Source organism: Lygodium microphyllum, chromosome 23, assembly GCF_053477565.2.
Source record: "Lygodium microphyllum isolate KBCC chromosome 23, Lygodium_microphyllum_v1.1.10, whole genome shotgun sequence".
Taxonomy (NCBI): Eukaryota; Viridiplantae; Streptophyta; class Polypodiopsida; order Schizaeales; family Lygodiaceae; genus Lygodium; species Lygodium microphyllum.
Genome location: NC_141157.1, coordinates 64,564,965 through 64,579,720, shown reverse-complemented (window position 1 = coordinate 64,579,720; position 14,756 = coordinate 64,564,965). Strand labels below are relative to the sequence as shown.

The window sequence follows — 14,756 nt, the reverse complement described above, 5'->3', positions numbered from 1 at the left end:
ACAGGAATAACAAAATCTTCCTAGGCCTATGCTATCCTCCAACCTCCTACAAAACTATGTCAGGAAGGGCTCTTGCCCATTTGTGTCCTATTCCCTAGCCTGGCAGTGTACTGGATAAAAAATGTTTAGAGCCCTATCTTGGAAAGGACCTCTTGAGTACTTCTTGTCCCTGAGAGAAGAAAAATCTATTGATAACACCTTGGAGAAAATCACTCTGAGGTAAAGTACTAAGTACAAGGAACTCTAAAGAGAGTGTCTAAGTACATTACAAATGCAACGGTTATGTGAATATCAATTTGGTAGGCTATAATGCTAGACCATCTGAGGGGCCATATGAGAAAATTGCCTGACTCCTAGGTCCACAGGAAGGCTCCTCCTCCTCCTCCTCCTCCTCAGGGCCTCCATGCATCATCTCCCATATCCAATGAAGAGGCTGGATGACCTTTATCTAGCTCCTCAAAAGAGTCTCAGCTGTGGATACATCCTGAAGGTTGTAGCTGACAATTGCTAGGCATCAACAAAAGGCTGAAGTTCATCAGTTGAATTATACATTTCCCTTAGCATAAGCATACCTTGGAGAGGGCATCTTCAACATGCATTTCAACCTGCAAAAAGTGTGAAGTGCTTATCAGTCTGACATTTAATCAAATCATGTGATTGCTGATAAGATGCATTACAAAACTAAACCCAAATTACATAAGTTAGAGAAGTACAAGGAGACAAAAATGAAATTACTACCTTGTGAATTGCTGCTTCATTGATCAAAGGACCCTGCCAGGCAACACAAAGATGTACTTTCTTAAGTGTTCAAATCATAAATTTGACATGCAAACACAATGGAGTAGATTTCCAAACTAAATCAGTATGTATCAAGCTGTGTCTTTTTAAACTTCCCTCCTAGCCTCCAACAAGGAACAGCTGCAGTGATTTGTATACACAGTTTATGAACTGCCATCAAAGAAGAGCTCTAAGAGGACAACTTGCACTTAGGTCTTTTAATAATACAATTCTCTCATCTACCCCCTAACCCCCCACCCGCCCTCCCGTTCCCTCGCAGCCTAAGAAATCGACAATAAAAGGAAAACAAAGCTCTACTCGGACAACTCACATTCAGTCAGGGGACCTCACATCACTGACTTAGCTATTAGTAGTTTTTACATTCATGATGGTGTTATTCTTTATATTCAGAATAAAGCACAGATCGCTTCTCAGACACATAGGAGTCCAAAATCAAAGTCTTTGACTGACCAATAAATAAAGCACAGATCCATTTCATAAGCTCAGATGCATAGCAGTACATGGAAAACAATACCCATAGACTTATGGCTACTTGGAACAAGAACTTAATTCATATGTCCAGATGCATAGTAGTATTTAGAAAAGAAGTATCCGTAGATGCACAGCTACATGGAAAAGGATGACACAGTTCCACAATGTTATTTTCTTTAAACCTCAGGTCATGATGTTCTGTTTTTCCACTTGGTTAGATTATTTTGGAACTACAGAATCTTTTATCATTGTGCTATGCTCTTTCTAGAGACTCCTCATTTGATTCTGTAAATTTAGTACTTTTAAAGGAAAAATCTTGGTTCACTGAGACAACCAACCATAGGATGACTCGTTGGAGATCAACCTCTCACTTCCCTTTAATGAAGTGCTTAATTATAGATATAAAAGTAACTTCTTTGATTAACCCCTTAACATGAAATTCAGTCATATATATTAGGTATAATACAAAGATAAGGTTAAATAATTCTTAGAAAACCATAGCAATAATCTATTTTATGTATCTTATCCAAAGTCTCAGATAAGTTACTCATGAATATATGTGTGCATCACGCGGGTTCAAAAAAGCTCTTTAGGTCAAAACAAATATACCAACTAGTACATAGAAATTGAAGCTCTGTCATATTTTCTTCATAAAGCTCTGTGAAAAAAAATCCTAAAAGTTCACTCCGACCTAATCACGCAAACTTCAATGTGTGCTTCAAACAGTTTGTGACCGCTACGCATTGGCACAACACAGATTGTGGAGGCGGTTCTAATGGGCCAAGGGATCTTCATGGTTCGCCTAAGCTCAGCAAACGCAGCTCAAGAGTTACGTGCCAGCTCACCCTATGTATCCACGAAGGGGGTCATCTACATGGTCCCTTGGTATAGTGGCTTCACTGTGGAGGCATTTGCACTCCACAACAGGTTTCTTCGGCACCCGGTCACCCTTCCCTTTCCCGGCCTGGCGATAGAGTATTGCCAGTCGGTGGAAGACTTTTGGACGGCTCTTCGGCACAGTCCTCCTCGCGTCCTTCACGGACATAGTGACTGCCGCAAGCATCCCCAAGGTACGGGTGGCAATGAAAGAGGTTAAGAATATCCCACAGTTCCTAGAGATTGAGGCAAGCGGACACTCCTTTAGGCAGCAGGTCATTGTGACTGGGAAGTCAGGGCAATGCCTGTGCTGCCATGACTTTGGGCACTAGGCAACAGAGTGTACGCGCTTCAGTGCTAGGGTGGCTCTGTCGACAGGCCCATAGGTGGATGCGGATGGTTTCACACGAGTACAGAGACGATAGAGAGGGAGATGGCAGGGGGGAGTGACGCAGATAGCAGGTGGGCGAGCGACCCCTCCTCGGCAAAGCACTCCACAAACCCCTCTGCTCGTCCCAACCGGCACGACTGCAGCCCCCCACATCCACCACCCGCGCCACAAACTGCCTCACTTGAGTTCCCACAGCCCCCACACCTACCCCCCTCTACATCTCATGCCCCCCCTTCACTGACCTTGACCCACAGCCCCCCCTTTCCAGGGCCACCAGTCCCCCCATACAACCCGCCATGCATCCCTGTCCATCCCACCATCCCTTGATCCTCTTGCCCCCCACCACTTTCCATACCGAGCACACCCCCCTGATCCACACCCGGTTCAGGTGGTCCCCCCTAGTTCCACCCCCCACCCTCCCACAGGAGGTGATGAGCCACACACACCTACTTCCTCCTCACACCAGTAGTCCTCCCCCTCCCATACAACCACTAGCTCATCCGCCCTTGCCGCCCGTCACACCTTCCCGAGACGGGCAAAGTTGTTGCCACACGAGTTCTTCCGCAGTGGCCCATGGTCCTACCTGAGAGTTGCGGAGCGAACGGAGAGTTCCCACTACCTCTAGGGGTGGGGATCTTCGTGGTTCGTAAGTTAAGGAGGGGTAAGGTCCATCAACTAGCACCACCGAATGGACCAAACTATGCCTTTTCTCTTCAGTCCTCTCACTCAGGGGAGTGGACAACTACACAGATAGAGGAGGAGTTGAAGAGTCAGGTGGCGGATCACATCTCCCAGTGGATGGGAGATGAAGGATTAGCATTGTTTGCACAGCAGTGGCCTGGGTGCATGATGGACATTAATTGGTGGACTGGTGCCAAGGTCCCACACTTGAGTATTATCTTTCGAGCCCCTCCACAGTGGAGAGCTCCAAGGGACATGATCGAGTGGCCCCTGGCACAGGCGGCCCGTTTCTAACAGTGTACCGAGTCACGACTCTCAGCATGGCTGATAGATGCATTGATAGTACCACCTAGAGCATCTATCACCCCTATGATCCGGCCAAGGGCCTCCATAGGGGACTGGAGTTCGCCGTACAGACCGGCGACAAAGCGTACTTGCATGCCTCACAGTTTCTCCTCCTAATAAGCAGCCTCCACACCGAACAGATGCCTGTTCGGTCAGTCACAAGTCTCCCCATGAGTTTACACCTAGCATCCTGGAATGTGAATAGCCTCTACTACAGTGGGGCACGTGGTTCTAGGTAGTTGATTGTTCAGCAGGAGCTGTAGCCTGCCTTGGCTAGACGGATCGACATCTTGCCTCTACAAGAGCACAAGCTCACCTCCATCCAGGCCCAGCGGGTCGAGAAGGTGCTGCCGTGCAGCTCGCACACTTACATGGAGTACGCCATAGGTGCCCACGGGGCAGGAGTACAGGCGTATGCACCTCTATTGGCCCAAGTCTCACCGCCTGTGTAGGAGACCACAGGAGGATAGTGGCAGGGAAGGTTCTATGGGTCAGATTGGATATTGGGGACTCATGCCTTGAAGTCCTCAATGTCTATGCCCCTACGGAGGTTAGGGCACACAACACGTTCTAGGTGGAGATCGCGGATGGACTCCCAAAGGTAGACTCTTGGATCGTTGGAGGAGACTTCAACAATCTGGAGGCTTTGGAGGACCAGCAGGGGAGAGGCAGTAACTACTAGGGCATGGCTGGGGAGGAGCAGGAGGCATGGGAGGTCTTTTTGCTGGTAGTCGGAGCATGCGATGCCTGGACAGACCCTGCCTTCCACAGGAGGGACAGGTCATTCGACTTCTCTTGGGGATACAGGCAGCTAGGTGGAGTTATGTTGGAGCGGTTGGATAGGTTTTCTGTGGGAGAGTAGGGAGGCTCTCGTGGAGGCCAGATTGAGCAGTTGGCAGGCACCATGTTGTCCGATCACTGCCCGGTTCTCCTGACACTTGACCCCCCAGCATCTGCCCTAGACACACGATCCTATTGGATCCCTGACTCGATCTATAGAAGGGAGGAGGTGACAAGACAGATAGAGCAGATTTCGACCAGAGAGTGGGGCAGAAGGGACCGGATAGCAGAGCAAGTTGCAGAGGTCCTAGCAGAGTTGAGCAGAATCTGCCAAGAGGCAGCCATTCAAGCCAGGCAGCAAAGCTGGGAGGAGGAGAGAGCACTCCGCTAGGACCATGCACCCATGCAGAGATTATTGAAGGAGGTACCACGGGACCCCACCTTCCATGCATAGGAGGTGCGCGTGCGAGTAGCCATTGCTGGCCTAGAGGACAGGCGCTCGAAGTTCTCTTTCCGAACCTCAACAGCCTTCTGGGCGCGGAAGGGGGACACAATGTGCAGGGAGTTCTTCCAGAAGCATTAGCGTCGCACCGCAGGAGAGCAAATACGCAGCCTCTGGGATCAATATGGGTGGACCCGTTCTAGCCCAGACGAGGTGATGGAGATTGCTAACAACTATTACAGGCGCCTTCTCCAGTAGGAGACAGCTTCAACTAGAGGATAGAGATGTAGAGAGGAGGTATGGGATCACATCCTGTCCTTCATCACAGAGATGGGACGCTCCCTCCTAGCCCCCTTCACAGAGAAGGAACTAGAGGAGGCTCTCCATACATAGGATGGGCAGAAATGCCCGCGGAAGGATGGCCTCTCTAAGGCCTTCTTCACTACCTACTGGAAGTGGTGAAGGACCCTCTACTGATGGCCTTCCAGGAGATTTTCACCTCAGGACAGATGCTAAGGAGTGTCTCGGCAGGCTTATGAGTCCGATCACCTTATTGTCAGTGGCCTATAAGGCACTGGTAGAGATGATTGGTAGGCGACTACGCCCCGTGCTTCCAGATATCATCCATGACACTCAGACAAGCTTTGTCCAGGATAGGAGCATCCTAGACAATGTATTTACCTTCTTTTAGACGACAGACTGGGCTCAACACAGTGGGCAGAGACAAGCCGCACTACTCTTGGATTTCGAGAAAGCTTAAGAAAGGGTGGACTGGGATTTCCTAGAGGGCACCATGGTGAGGTTGGGATTCCCCTAGGCTTGGATTAGTGGGGTCTCCACCCTGTACAGATCGGCCACCAGCAGGGTTCTCATAGGCAGAAGGCGAGGGGAGGAATTTCGGTTGGAGAGATCGGTTCGACAGGGTTGCCCCCTGGCCCCATACCTGTTTCTACTCTTCGTAGAGGCGATGTCTCGCTTCCTCAAGTCACGTGTGAGCGGATTACGCGGCCTGCAACTTCCAGTAAGAGGAGAGACTGAGTTGTTAGACTCAGAGTGCGTAGATGACATAGCCCTCTATATAAAGGACGATGAGTTGATGCTGGAGAGAGTGAGGCTGGCCCTTGACGTATTTTGCTCTGCAACATGAGCGAAGATCAACTGGTGAAAGTTAGTTGGTTTCCTCACAGACTCAGACTCTAGCACGGAGTGGGGCGTCCACCTGGGTTTTAGATGGGTGAGCAAAGGGCAGACCGTCCGGTACCTAGGGTTCGAGGTGGGACTCGACATCACTCCTGCCCAGCAATTTCTTCCTGTCCTTGATTCTATTTGGAGAAAAGTGACCTACTGGGCCTCACTAGCTGGATGAGCCCTAGTGGTTAACCAGGTCCTCCTAGCGATGGCCTGGTACATCGCCTCGTGTTGGTGCTTCTCCTCATCATGCGTAGTGCAGCTTCGCTGCCTAGTGCAAACTTTCCTTTGGTCAGGGTCTGATGGTTCCAAGGACTCCACCAGGGCCAAGGTGGCGTAGGCGACCATCATACGACATAGGTCAGAGAGAGGACTTGGGATCATAGACCCGGAGTATTAGAGTATGGCCCTCTTGGGCAAGCTAGTTGTCCACGGTCTCACACCAAGCGAGCAGACCTGAAAAATCTTATTGTAGGAGGGCCTCCAGGACTATAGACCGAGGCTTGGCGGTGAGTGGAGACCGTCCCTGAGATGGATCTTCATGTCAGCCCAGATCACCCCCCCAGATCACCTTTCCTTCGCAGCTTATTCTGCATGTGGTAGGGCCTCTCTAAGGCTCTAATCCAACGTCCCCTAGGCTGCCAGGAAAAGATAAACCGTCAGTCGTTGATCTGGAACCCGCAGGTCAAATATCGGGAAGGGGCACAGATAGGTGAGCGCCCCCACATCCAAAGGGCTGGGTGGGAGGCTGGCCCGGCTCATACCATCAGGATATGGCGGGAGGTGTACAGGACGGTGGATGAGGAGGTGTTGCAACGAGTATCTGTTTGCTAGAGAGGAGTGGAGTTGAGGAGAAGGGAGGTAGACGCAGCAATACGTCTGGAGTAGCTTGCCCCACCGATACGAGAGCCGATAGAGCCCGAGTACGTATGGGCAGCTAGCTTTTCACCAGCAGGCATCCCCCTTCAGGTGGCAGGTAGAGTGGGTGGTGCCCCGCAGGAAACTTTCTTCGCCGTTCAGGATGGGGGACATCTGGCCCTAGATAGAGGGCAGCAGGATGAGGGGAGTGCCACCCTCTCATGGAGGAGGATTCAAGTGGTGGGCCTTCAGGGGAAGACCTGGCGACTGGACCCCTATGTCTTCTGGATGGAGCTCAAGGAGTGGCGCCTTTGGATCTAGGAGGGTAGACCACTTGATGAGCTGGAGTGGGACCCAGGAGAGTGGCTATGGCCGGCCTCTGCGGTCGCCAAAAAGCCACCTAGGTTCCTAGAGTACACTGCCAGGATTGGCAGACATGTACTGATATAGGAGGATATGGATTGGGTGCTGCCACGTAGCAGGCACTGGGCGGAGCACAACATCATGGAGCCCTTCCGACGGACCTTGTGGCACCGCCTATGGGATAGCTAGAGACCAAGGAGGGTGTCGTATTTCTTATGGCTGGTGGCACATGGAGGCTTGGCAATGGGAAGTTGGCTTACCCAGATGCAGGAGGGAGGTTGTAAGTGTTGCACACAGCAGCCTCTAGAAACCCCAAAGCACTCCCTTTGGTCATGTGAGGAGGCACGGCTTGTGTGGAGAGGAGCATGCGGCATCCTTCGCCGTATAGCACCCAGCCTTGGATGTATCTCATGAGGAGCTTTCTGTGGCATGCAGTCAGCCAGGGCTGTCACCTTCTGTATAAGACTGGGATGCAGGACGACACGATACTTATTATCAAGGCAAGGTCATGCACAGTGGTCGGTTTGGAGGCTGTACCCATCCGCCAGGTACTGGAGCCCACAACAGACCGCTCGGAGGTATGGGAGATCATAGGAAGTCTTATTGGGCGGCATATCTGGAAGGCGCGATGTCAGGATGCTTTCAGCGGAGAGAGACTTTCAGGACATGCGACCTTAGCAGAGCTCTGGACCTCCGTCATCCACTCCCTCCGTGGCCGATGGGATCGGGTGCAGGGCGAGTCTAAGGCTCGTCAGGAGCTCCGAGGTCACTTCATGCGCACTTGGGGCGGCCAAGGTCTATTCTTCGTGATGCAAGCAGGCAGCCCCAGCTGGAGATATACCCCCGCCCCCCCCATGGCTGCTTGCCCCTATCCCCCGTAGACTGCCTTGAGAAGCTTGTATATATGATGTATTGGTGACTTTGCATCAGCTCCAACTAGTCTGTTGAGCATGAGCACTCTATTGTAATCGGTTTTTGGAGTAATATAATCAGTCACATTTTACTTGAAAAAAAAAAAACATGTCCGGAACCATTTTTACTCCAAGAGAGACGTGCACCTCAATTTGAGCTGAGGCTAAAAAGATACAACACAACCCAATCCAAATAATCAAAACAAAAAGAAGGGGGTAGAATAATCATAGTGACATGGGGTGGCCATTTTCTAGCTTCCCACATCTCATTGCTATATCGTCCCAATCCTAGCCCCATGTTAAAGCACCATGTCATAATGATAGGGGACGACAATTTATTTCCCCATCCTCAAAACTCGTCTCATGTCACAATGCAAATAATCCTCCCAAGCTGGCCATTTCTTGAGGAAGATATTCATTACCACAGACTACAGAAAAAACCAAGCAAAGAGCTTTGTAATACCAAAACATGAAGGGTAAGTCTAGAAGAAAATTCCACAGTCCCAAGTGGTTAGAAAAGTTGATCACTTTCTCTGCCTACTTGTAGAATCTCCTAAGAGTTCATCCCATGCATGTTGGAAGGGAACGGATGAGCTCTTAGGTACTCATTGTATGGCCTGAGTGCTGTCCAAATATACAAAGCTATAATGCTGAAAATGAGCTCACATCTACATGAGCTCCAGCTAGTCTGTTGAGTAAGAGCACTTCTTTGTATTCAAGGTTTTCTTCTGAAGTAATATAATTAGCCACACTTTATTTGCAAAAAAGAAGAAGAAGTCGCAAGATAGATTCATCCAGCTCTGGAAATCTAGGGTTCCATATCAGGGAAAAGTGTTTATGTGGAGGCTACTTATTAGGGCTCTTCCTACTTGGAATGTGTTGCATGCTCGTAAGATCTCTGTTGGGCGATGTATATTCTATACCAGATGTGATGAGACAATGCTTCATCTTTTTGTCTCCTGCCCTGTTGCAAGACAGATTTGGAGTTTTGTTTCCCATGTGTGGTTCTCGTTGACTCAGCACTGGATATCAGCTCATTCATGGATTATGGGGAAGATGACCTCCATGACCTCTTTGAGTTCAGATTATTCCTGCCTTTTCCATTTCCTTAGATGCACAGCCTTGTGGCATATTTGGCGTACTTGGAATGCCTTCATTTTTTATTCGGTATTTGGCATTCATGGTCATGTGGCCCGAATTCAGGGTTTAGTGTTGTGGCAAATCTCCTCTATGGTGTCTGCTGATCTAGTTCTTGATGTTGTTGCTCCCTCACTGGGTATTGTTCTCTCCACACCAGCTGTTCTTTCAATGTGACATTTCTATATTAGAGTCTGTGTAGACTTTCCTTCATGTTTGTTATTTTTCAATGCTGACCTGAAGGTCTGATGTAAATATTTACTACAATTCAATTATCTTCACGAGAGAGAGAGAGAGAGAGAGAGAGAGAGAGAGAGAGAGAAAATATATAAGAGAGAGAGAGAGAGAGAGAAAACGACGCGATGATGGCGACCCGTGTGCTGTCGTGCTCTGCATGTAGCCTGTGTGGAGATGAGCGCTGCCTAATTGCCCTGATTTAGGGCACGATTTCAGCGTTTCTTCCCTGTTCGTGGGCCCTGCATCCCTACATGAACTGCCTGCCGTTCTGGGTATCTGGCTTTTGCTGTTACGGGACCTCCAGATCTGCTGCGACCCTACTGTGAATCTGCAGGGACGACTTTGCTGAGGAGAGACAAATCGATTGCAGCAGACGACCTTACGCCAGTGCAGTTCTGCCCTGCCCCTGTATGAACAGCCTTCTCACTGCCAGTCAGGTCCAGACCTGTTGTGCGAGCAGCCCAGACTTCAGCACAGTCCCTGTGCGCCCTTCTGCAGGTAGTCAGGCCCCCAGACTTACAGGCTTAGACCTGCGGTCAAAAGGCTTGCATACAGGCATCTGCAAGGACAGAGAAATCTGATTGCAAGGACAGGTCACGTCAGGTGAGACTTGCAGGCAACTCGCAGGCAGCAGGCACACACACAAAGAGAGAGAGAGAGAGAGAGAGAGAGAGAGAGAGAGAGAGAGAGAGAGAGAGCTGACAGAGAGAGAAGACAGCAGTATGGCTGGCCTGGATATGGATTTTCTAGACCGGACGGTGGCAGCCCTTGGCCCTGATTCTGATACAGAGGAGCTGGAGGATATGGTGCCGTGCACGGAGGAGATGCCTCTGGGTTCTGAACTGCCGCCTGCGGGCAAACGCTCCAAGCATACTTCTGACGAGCCACTAAGTCCTCAGGAACGTTCCTATGCGCAGGTTGCCTCTGATCCTGTGGATTCGCAGGAGATTGACTGGGAGCATTTGTTGGACTTTGCCAATACTCTGCTTGGCGATTATGTCCAGCATAATAATGAAACTTTTTCTGACGCGGGAACTGATGACGTGCTGGAAGCCACGGTGGACCCGAAATTAGTCTTGCGGTCTTTTTCGGTGTTTTATGACCGTGCCGTTATACTTTTCTTCACTGGCAGGATCCCAGTGCTTTCACATATTTGCCAGTGGATGCACCATTTATTGCAAGGGGAGTGTGTTGAGGAGATCTTCCTTGGACCTCGCGGCTTTTATGAGGTGCTGTTGAAATCGGAAACACATCGAGCTGAGCTCCTGTCCAAATTGCCATTATTCTTTGATCGCCGCTTGGTCCATGTTGTACCATGGCACCCTATGGGAGACTTCCAGCGTCTGCTTCAACGAGAATGCCCGGTGTGGGTGGAAGTGGAAAATTGTCCGGCGGTCTATTGGCCATTGTTGAAGGATGCGATGGCAGTTGTGGGAACAGTGCTGGTTCCCCCAAGCCTCAGGGCTATGAATTGAAACCGTTTATGCATGTTATGGGACACGGCTAGGAAAAGACCTGCGTGGCTTCGCCTCAATTGTTCTGGCATGCATCCTTTGCATTTTCGCTTGAAATGGGGCAACTTTGCAGGACACTGCTTTTCATGTGGTAAATTGGGGCATTTTATGGCCGAATGCCCCGAAAGACAACCGTCTTCCGAGGATGCGCATGTTGTGCTGCCTAAGGATGACATGGTGCTTGATGCCCCGGCACAGGAGGCACTTCAGCCACCTAATGTCGTGGATAAAGGCAAACAACAGGTCCTGGGTTTTGATTCCCGTAGCACTGATTGGATTGAGGCACGTCAAAAAAAAAGTAAAAAGTTGGATGCAGGCCTGGCGGATCCTGGGCCTAATGCTTCACAGGATTCCGTGCGCACGTATATGCGCAAGAAAGAAATGTTCACTTCACAGCATGCTGCGCGTACTATGGCCCCGTCTGCCCCCCGTAATCAGTCTACAAGGAAAGTCTATACAGACGGTCCCAAGGGCCCACCTGCTAAGCTGGCATTTGATACAAAAGGTAATGTGATTACACCCTGGGATCGGCGTTATCCCCGCCCCACTCCCAAGGCAGTGGATTTTCCTTCTACCTCTAAAGCAGGTCGCCAGAATTCGTTTGCAGTATTGGCTGATTTTCTGGATGAGGGTGTCCTGGATGTTCTCACGGAAAAGGTGAAATCGAGGCAACAGGCGCCTCGTTCCTAACTTCCTTTTTTTGAAGATATATGAAGATAAGCCACGTGGAATGTGCGAGGCATTTGCTCTCGCCATAAGCAACATGCCATGTGGACTGTCTTGCATGAGAACCAGTGGGATGTATTGTGTGCAGTTGAGCACAAAAGTCACGGTGAAGCAGGAAAAGTTGTGGATTGTCATGGATTCCGTCTGTTTTATGCAGGGACACATGCTACGCACTATTCGGGCGTGCTGATGATTGTCCATGAGAAATACCAGCATGTTCTTGTTAAAAATGATGTGTAGGGCCGCTTTCTGGTAATCGAAGTCTTATTTGAAGGAGAGATTTTATGGTTGCTGGGCCTCTATGCTCCGAATGATCCCGCATCCCGACGGGATCTTTGGTCGACTTTGCAGGGCTCGATGTCACTTGGCCGAAGGGGGTTTTTGATGGGAGATTTCAATATGTGTGTTGACTCTTCTCAGTCCACTTCAGGGCATTCGGTAATGGATGCGCCGGAAAGCCGGGTGTGGAATTCCTTTGCTTTGTGCGTACTTGAGCAAGATCTTTGGTCGTGGCTTCACCCTTCTTTTTCAGGGTTTACTTTTCATTCCGCACGATATGCAACTACTTGGTCACGGTTGGACCGAATGTATATCATGCAGGGGGATGATTTTCTTCCCGAGATGCTGGAAATGAAGGTCTTGCAGCAATATGCATTGTCGGACCATTTCCCCCTCCAGCTTGAAATGCGGGCACAACCTATTGCACCTTTTATGCAGTTGCTGGATAGGCTCCCTTTACGTTTCAACTCCTCTTATTTGAAGCATCCAATTTTTCAGGGCTATATGCAGCAATTGATTGAGAGGTTCTTATTGGACTTCGCCTCTGAGAGCTTGGCTTCATTTGCACGGCTGCTCTCTAATGTGCAGCGGGTTGCTCGGCAGTATGGGATCCATCATGCCTCTCTTTGTCGGCGATGTCGACATGCAGCAGAGGACTTACTGGCTTTGGTCCGTTCGTTGCTCGTGGATACCCCAGATGATGATTTTCTGCTGTCAACACTGGAGATGCGTTTGGCCTATCTTATTCACTTATCAGCAGGCCAAGCCGCATAACTTGACTGACACATTGCAAGATAGTGCCTGCCAGTCTCATAAGTTCTTTCGCGCCTTGCATGCTTCTCCTGCTCGCGAAAATATGACTAGACTCCAGGATTCGGAAGGTCGCATGGTCACTAATCCGTAGACCATTGTCAACATGTGCAAAAATTATTTTATGGAACTTCTTGGTTCTTCTCCCTCGCCTTCTAGCCAAGTTACGCATGCCCGCTCGGTCTTCTATCATCTGGTCCGCCAGCAGGTTCCACTTGATATGCAAGCCACTTTGGAGGCGGATATTTGCGAGGAGGAGGTTATGGATGTTTTGTTACACCTGCCTAAGGATAAAAGTCCTGGTTGGGATGCTCTCACTAATGAATTCTTTGAGAACTCGGCCACGCAGCTGGTGAAGCCATTGGCAGTTATGTTTCAGCAGGTTTGGGAAACAGGGGTCATGCCTTCCTCATGGAAAGAAGGCATTATCAAACTGATTCCAAAGGTCCCTTCGCCGTCAATGCTGCAACACTGGAGACCAATTTCTTTGATGGGCTGGATGTATAAAATCTTCTCCAAAGTGCTGGCGAATCGGCTTCACAAGCACCTTCCAGCTATTGTGCATCCTCTCCAATATGGTTTCATTAAGGGCCGCAACATTCTGCATAATATCTTAAATGTGCAAATGGCTATTGACTATGCGCGGCACTCCAGTCAGGAAGTGGTATTGATTCAATTGGACTTGGAAAAGGCTTTTGACTATGTGGACAGGTCTTTCATTGCAGATCTCATGTCTGCTATGGGATTTGGTACTCGGATGTCCCGATTGATCTACACCATTAGTGCTGCGGCTTCTTTAAGAGTTATGCTCAATGGTGGGGTTACAGAGCCATTTGTCCTTGCACGCTCGGTCAGACAGGGTTGCCCTTTGAGTCCTCTCTTCTTTGCCCTGGCGACTCACCCAGTCCTTTCAATGTTATCCTCAATGGCGGCTTCTGCTCAGCTGGCAAGATTGTCTCTTCCTTTGGGGCAGCACTTCATTAGCTAATCTTTGGCTGATGACACCTTTATGATTTTGCGGGCGAATAGGGACAACATTCGAAAGGCATTAGATGTTTGGACGCTCTTTGGTCAGGCCTCTGGTCTTCGCATCAATGCCTTTAAATCAGCCATACTCAGTTGCACGGAGCCTGATTTACAGTCATTAGGCTGGCAGGGCCAGGTGGTTTCCCGTGGCTCCATTGTCAGGCATCTTGGATACCCATTGGGGGTGGATGTACGGCCAAAGGAACTACTGGAGTGGATTTCACAAAAACTGGCGGCGAAGTTTATGTATTGGAAGTCGCAAGCGTGGCCATTCCATGTCCGCCTCAAAGTGGCTCAGACAATTATGCTACCAATGCTAACGTATTTCCTGCCATTGCTGCCGTGGACGCCTACTACTTTGAAGGCTCTCACTCATCCCATTCGTTTCATGCTATGGAAAAAGGATTCACTGCAGGCAGGTATTTCGTGGATTTCATGGTCACATACATGTACCCCTAAACGCATGGGTGGTGGAGCTATTTTGGATGCAGAAACTCATATGCTGGCTCTTCGTTGGTCTCTTTTTCATGCCATGTGTGTGGATCATCACCCGTGGACCATTATAGCCCGTTATTTTCTTGAGGACAGCGGGCTACGCCATGGTAATACACGACTTCGGGCCTCCTAGTGGCATGTCCTTAATGCTGACTCTCGATTTTCCAGTCCCTCTTCCTCTCTGTTACTGCACTTGGTCGGCTCTTGGAAAGTGGTGCTCCAAAAGGCCCATTGGCATCCAGTGGGGAACCGCTTGCAGACTAACTCCTTTCAGCTGGAATTGTTGGCAGTATCGAGATTACTTTCATGGGAAGGCAAACATCAGCTCAAACCGAGATTTAACCGCATGGCCCGTTTAGGTGTGACTTCGATTGCGGATGCTACGCTTGCCACTCGCAATGTCCTCGCATCGTTTCGGACTGCTAGGA

The 14,756-nt window shown here is 49.6% G+C and overlaps 1 protein-coding gene across 3 annotated transcripts in view; it reads right to left on the bottom strand.

Moving 5' to 3' along the window:
- The window catches only part of ALDH5F1 (aldehyde dehydrogenase 5F1), a 192,626-nt gene that overhangs the window by 53,441 nt on the left and 124,429 nt on the right, over positions 1 to 14,756 (bottom strand). For all 3 annotated transcript variants that reach the window (XM_087664337.1, XM_087664338.1, XM_087664336.1), the window contains 2 exons: positions 739 to 771; positions 573 to 605 (listed from right to left, as the gene is read on the bottom strand). In XM_087664337.1, coding sequence (XP_087520463.1) covers positions 573 to 605; positions 739 to 771 — 66 coding nt within the window. The remainder of the gene's footprint in view (positions 1 to 572; positions 606 to 738; positions 772 to 14,756) is intronic.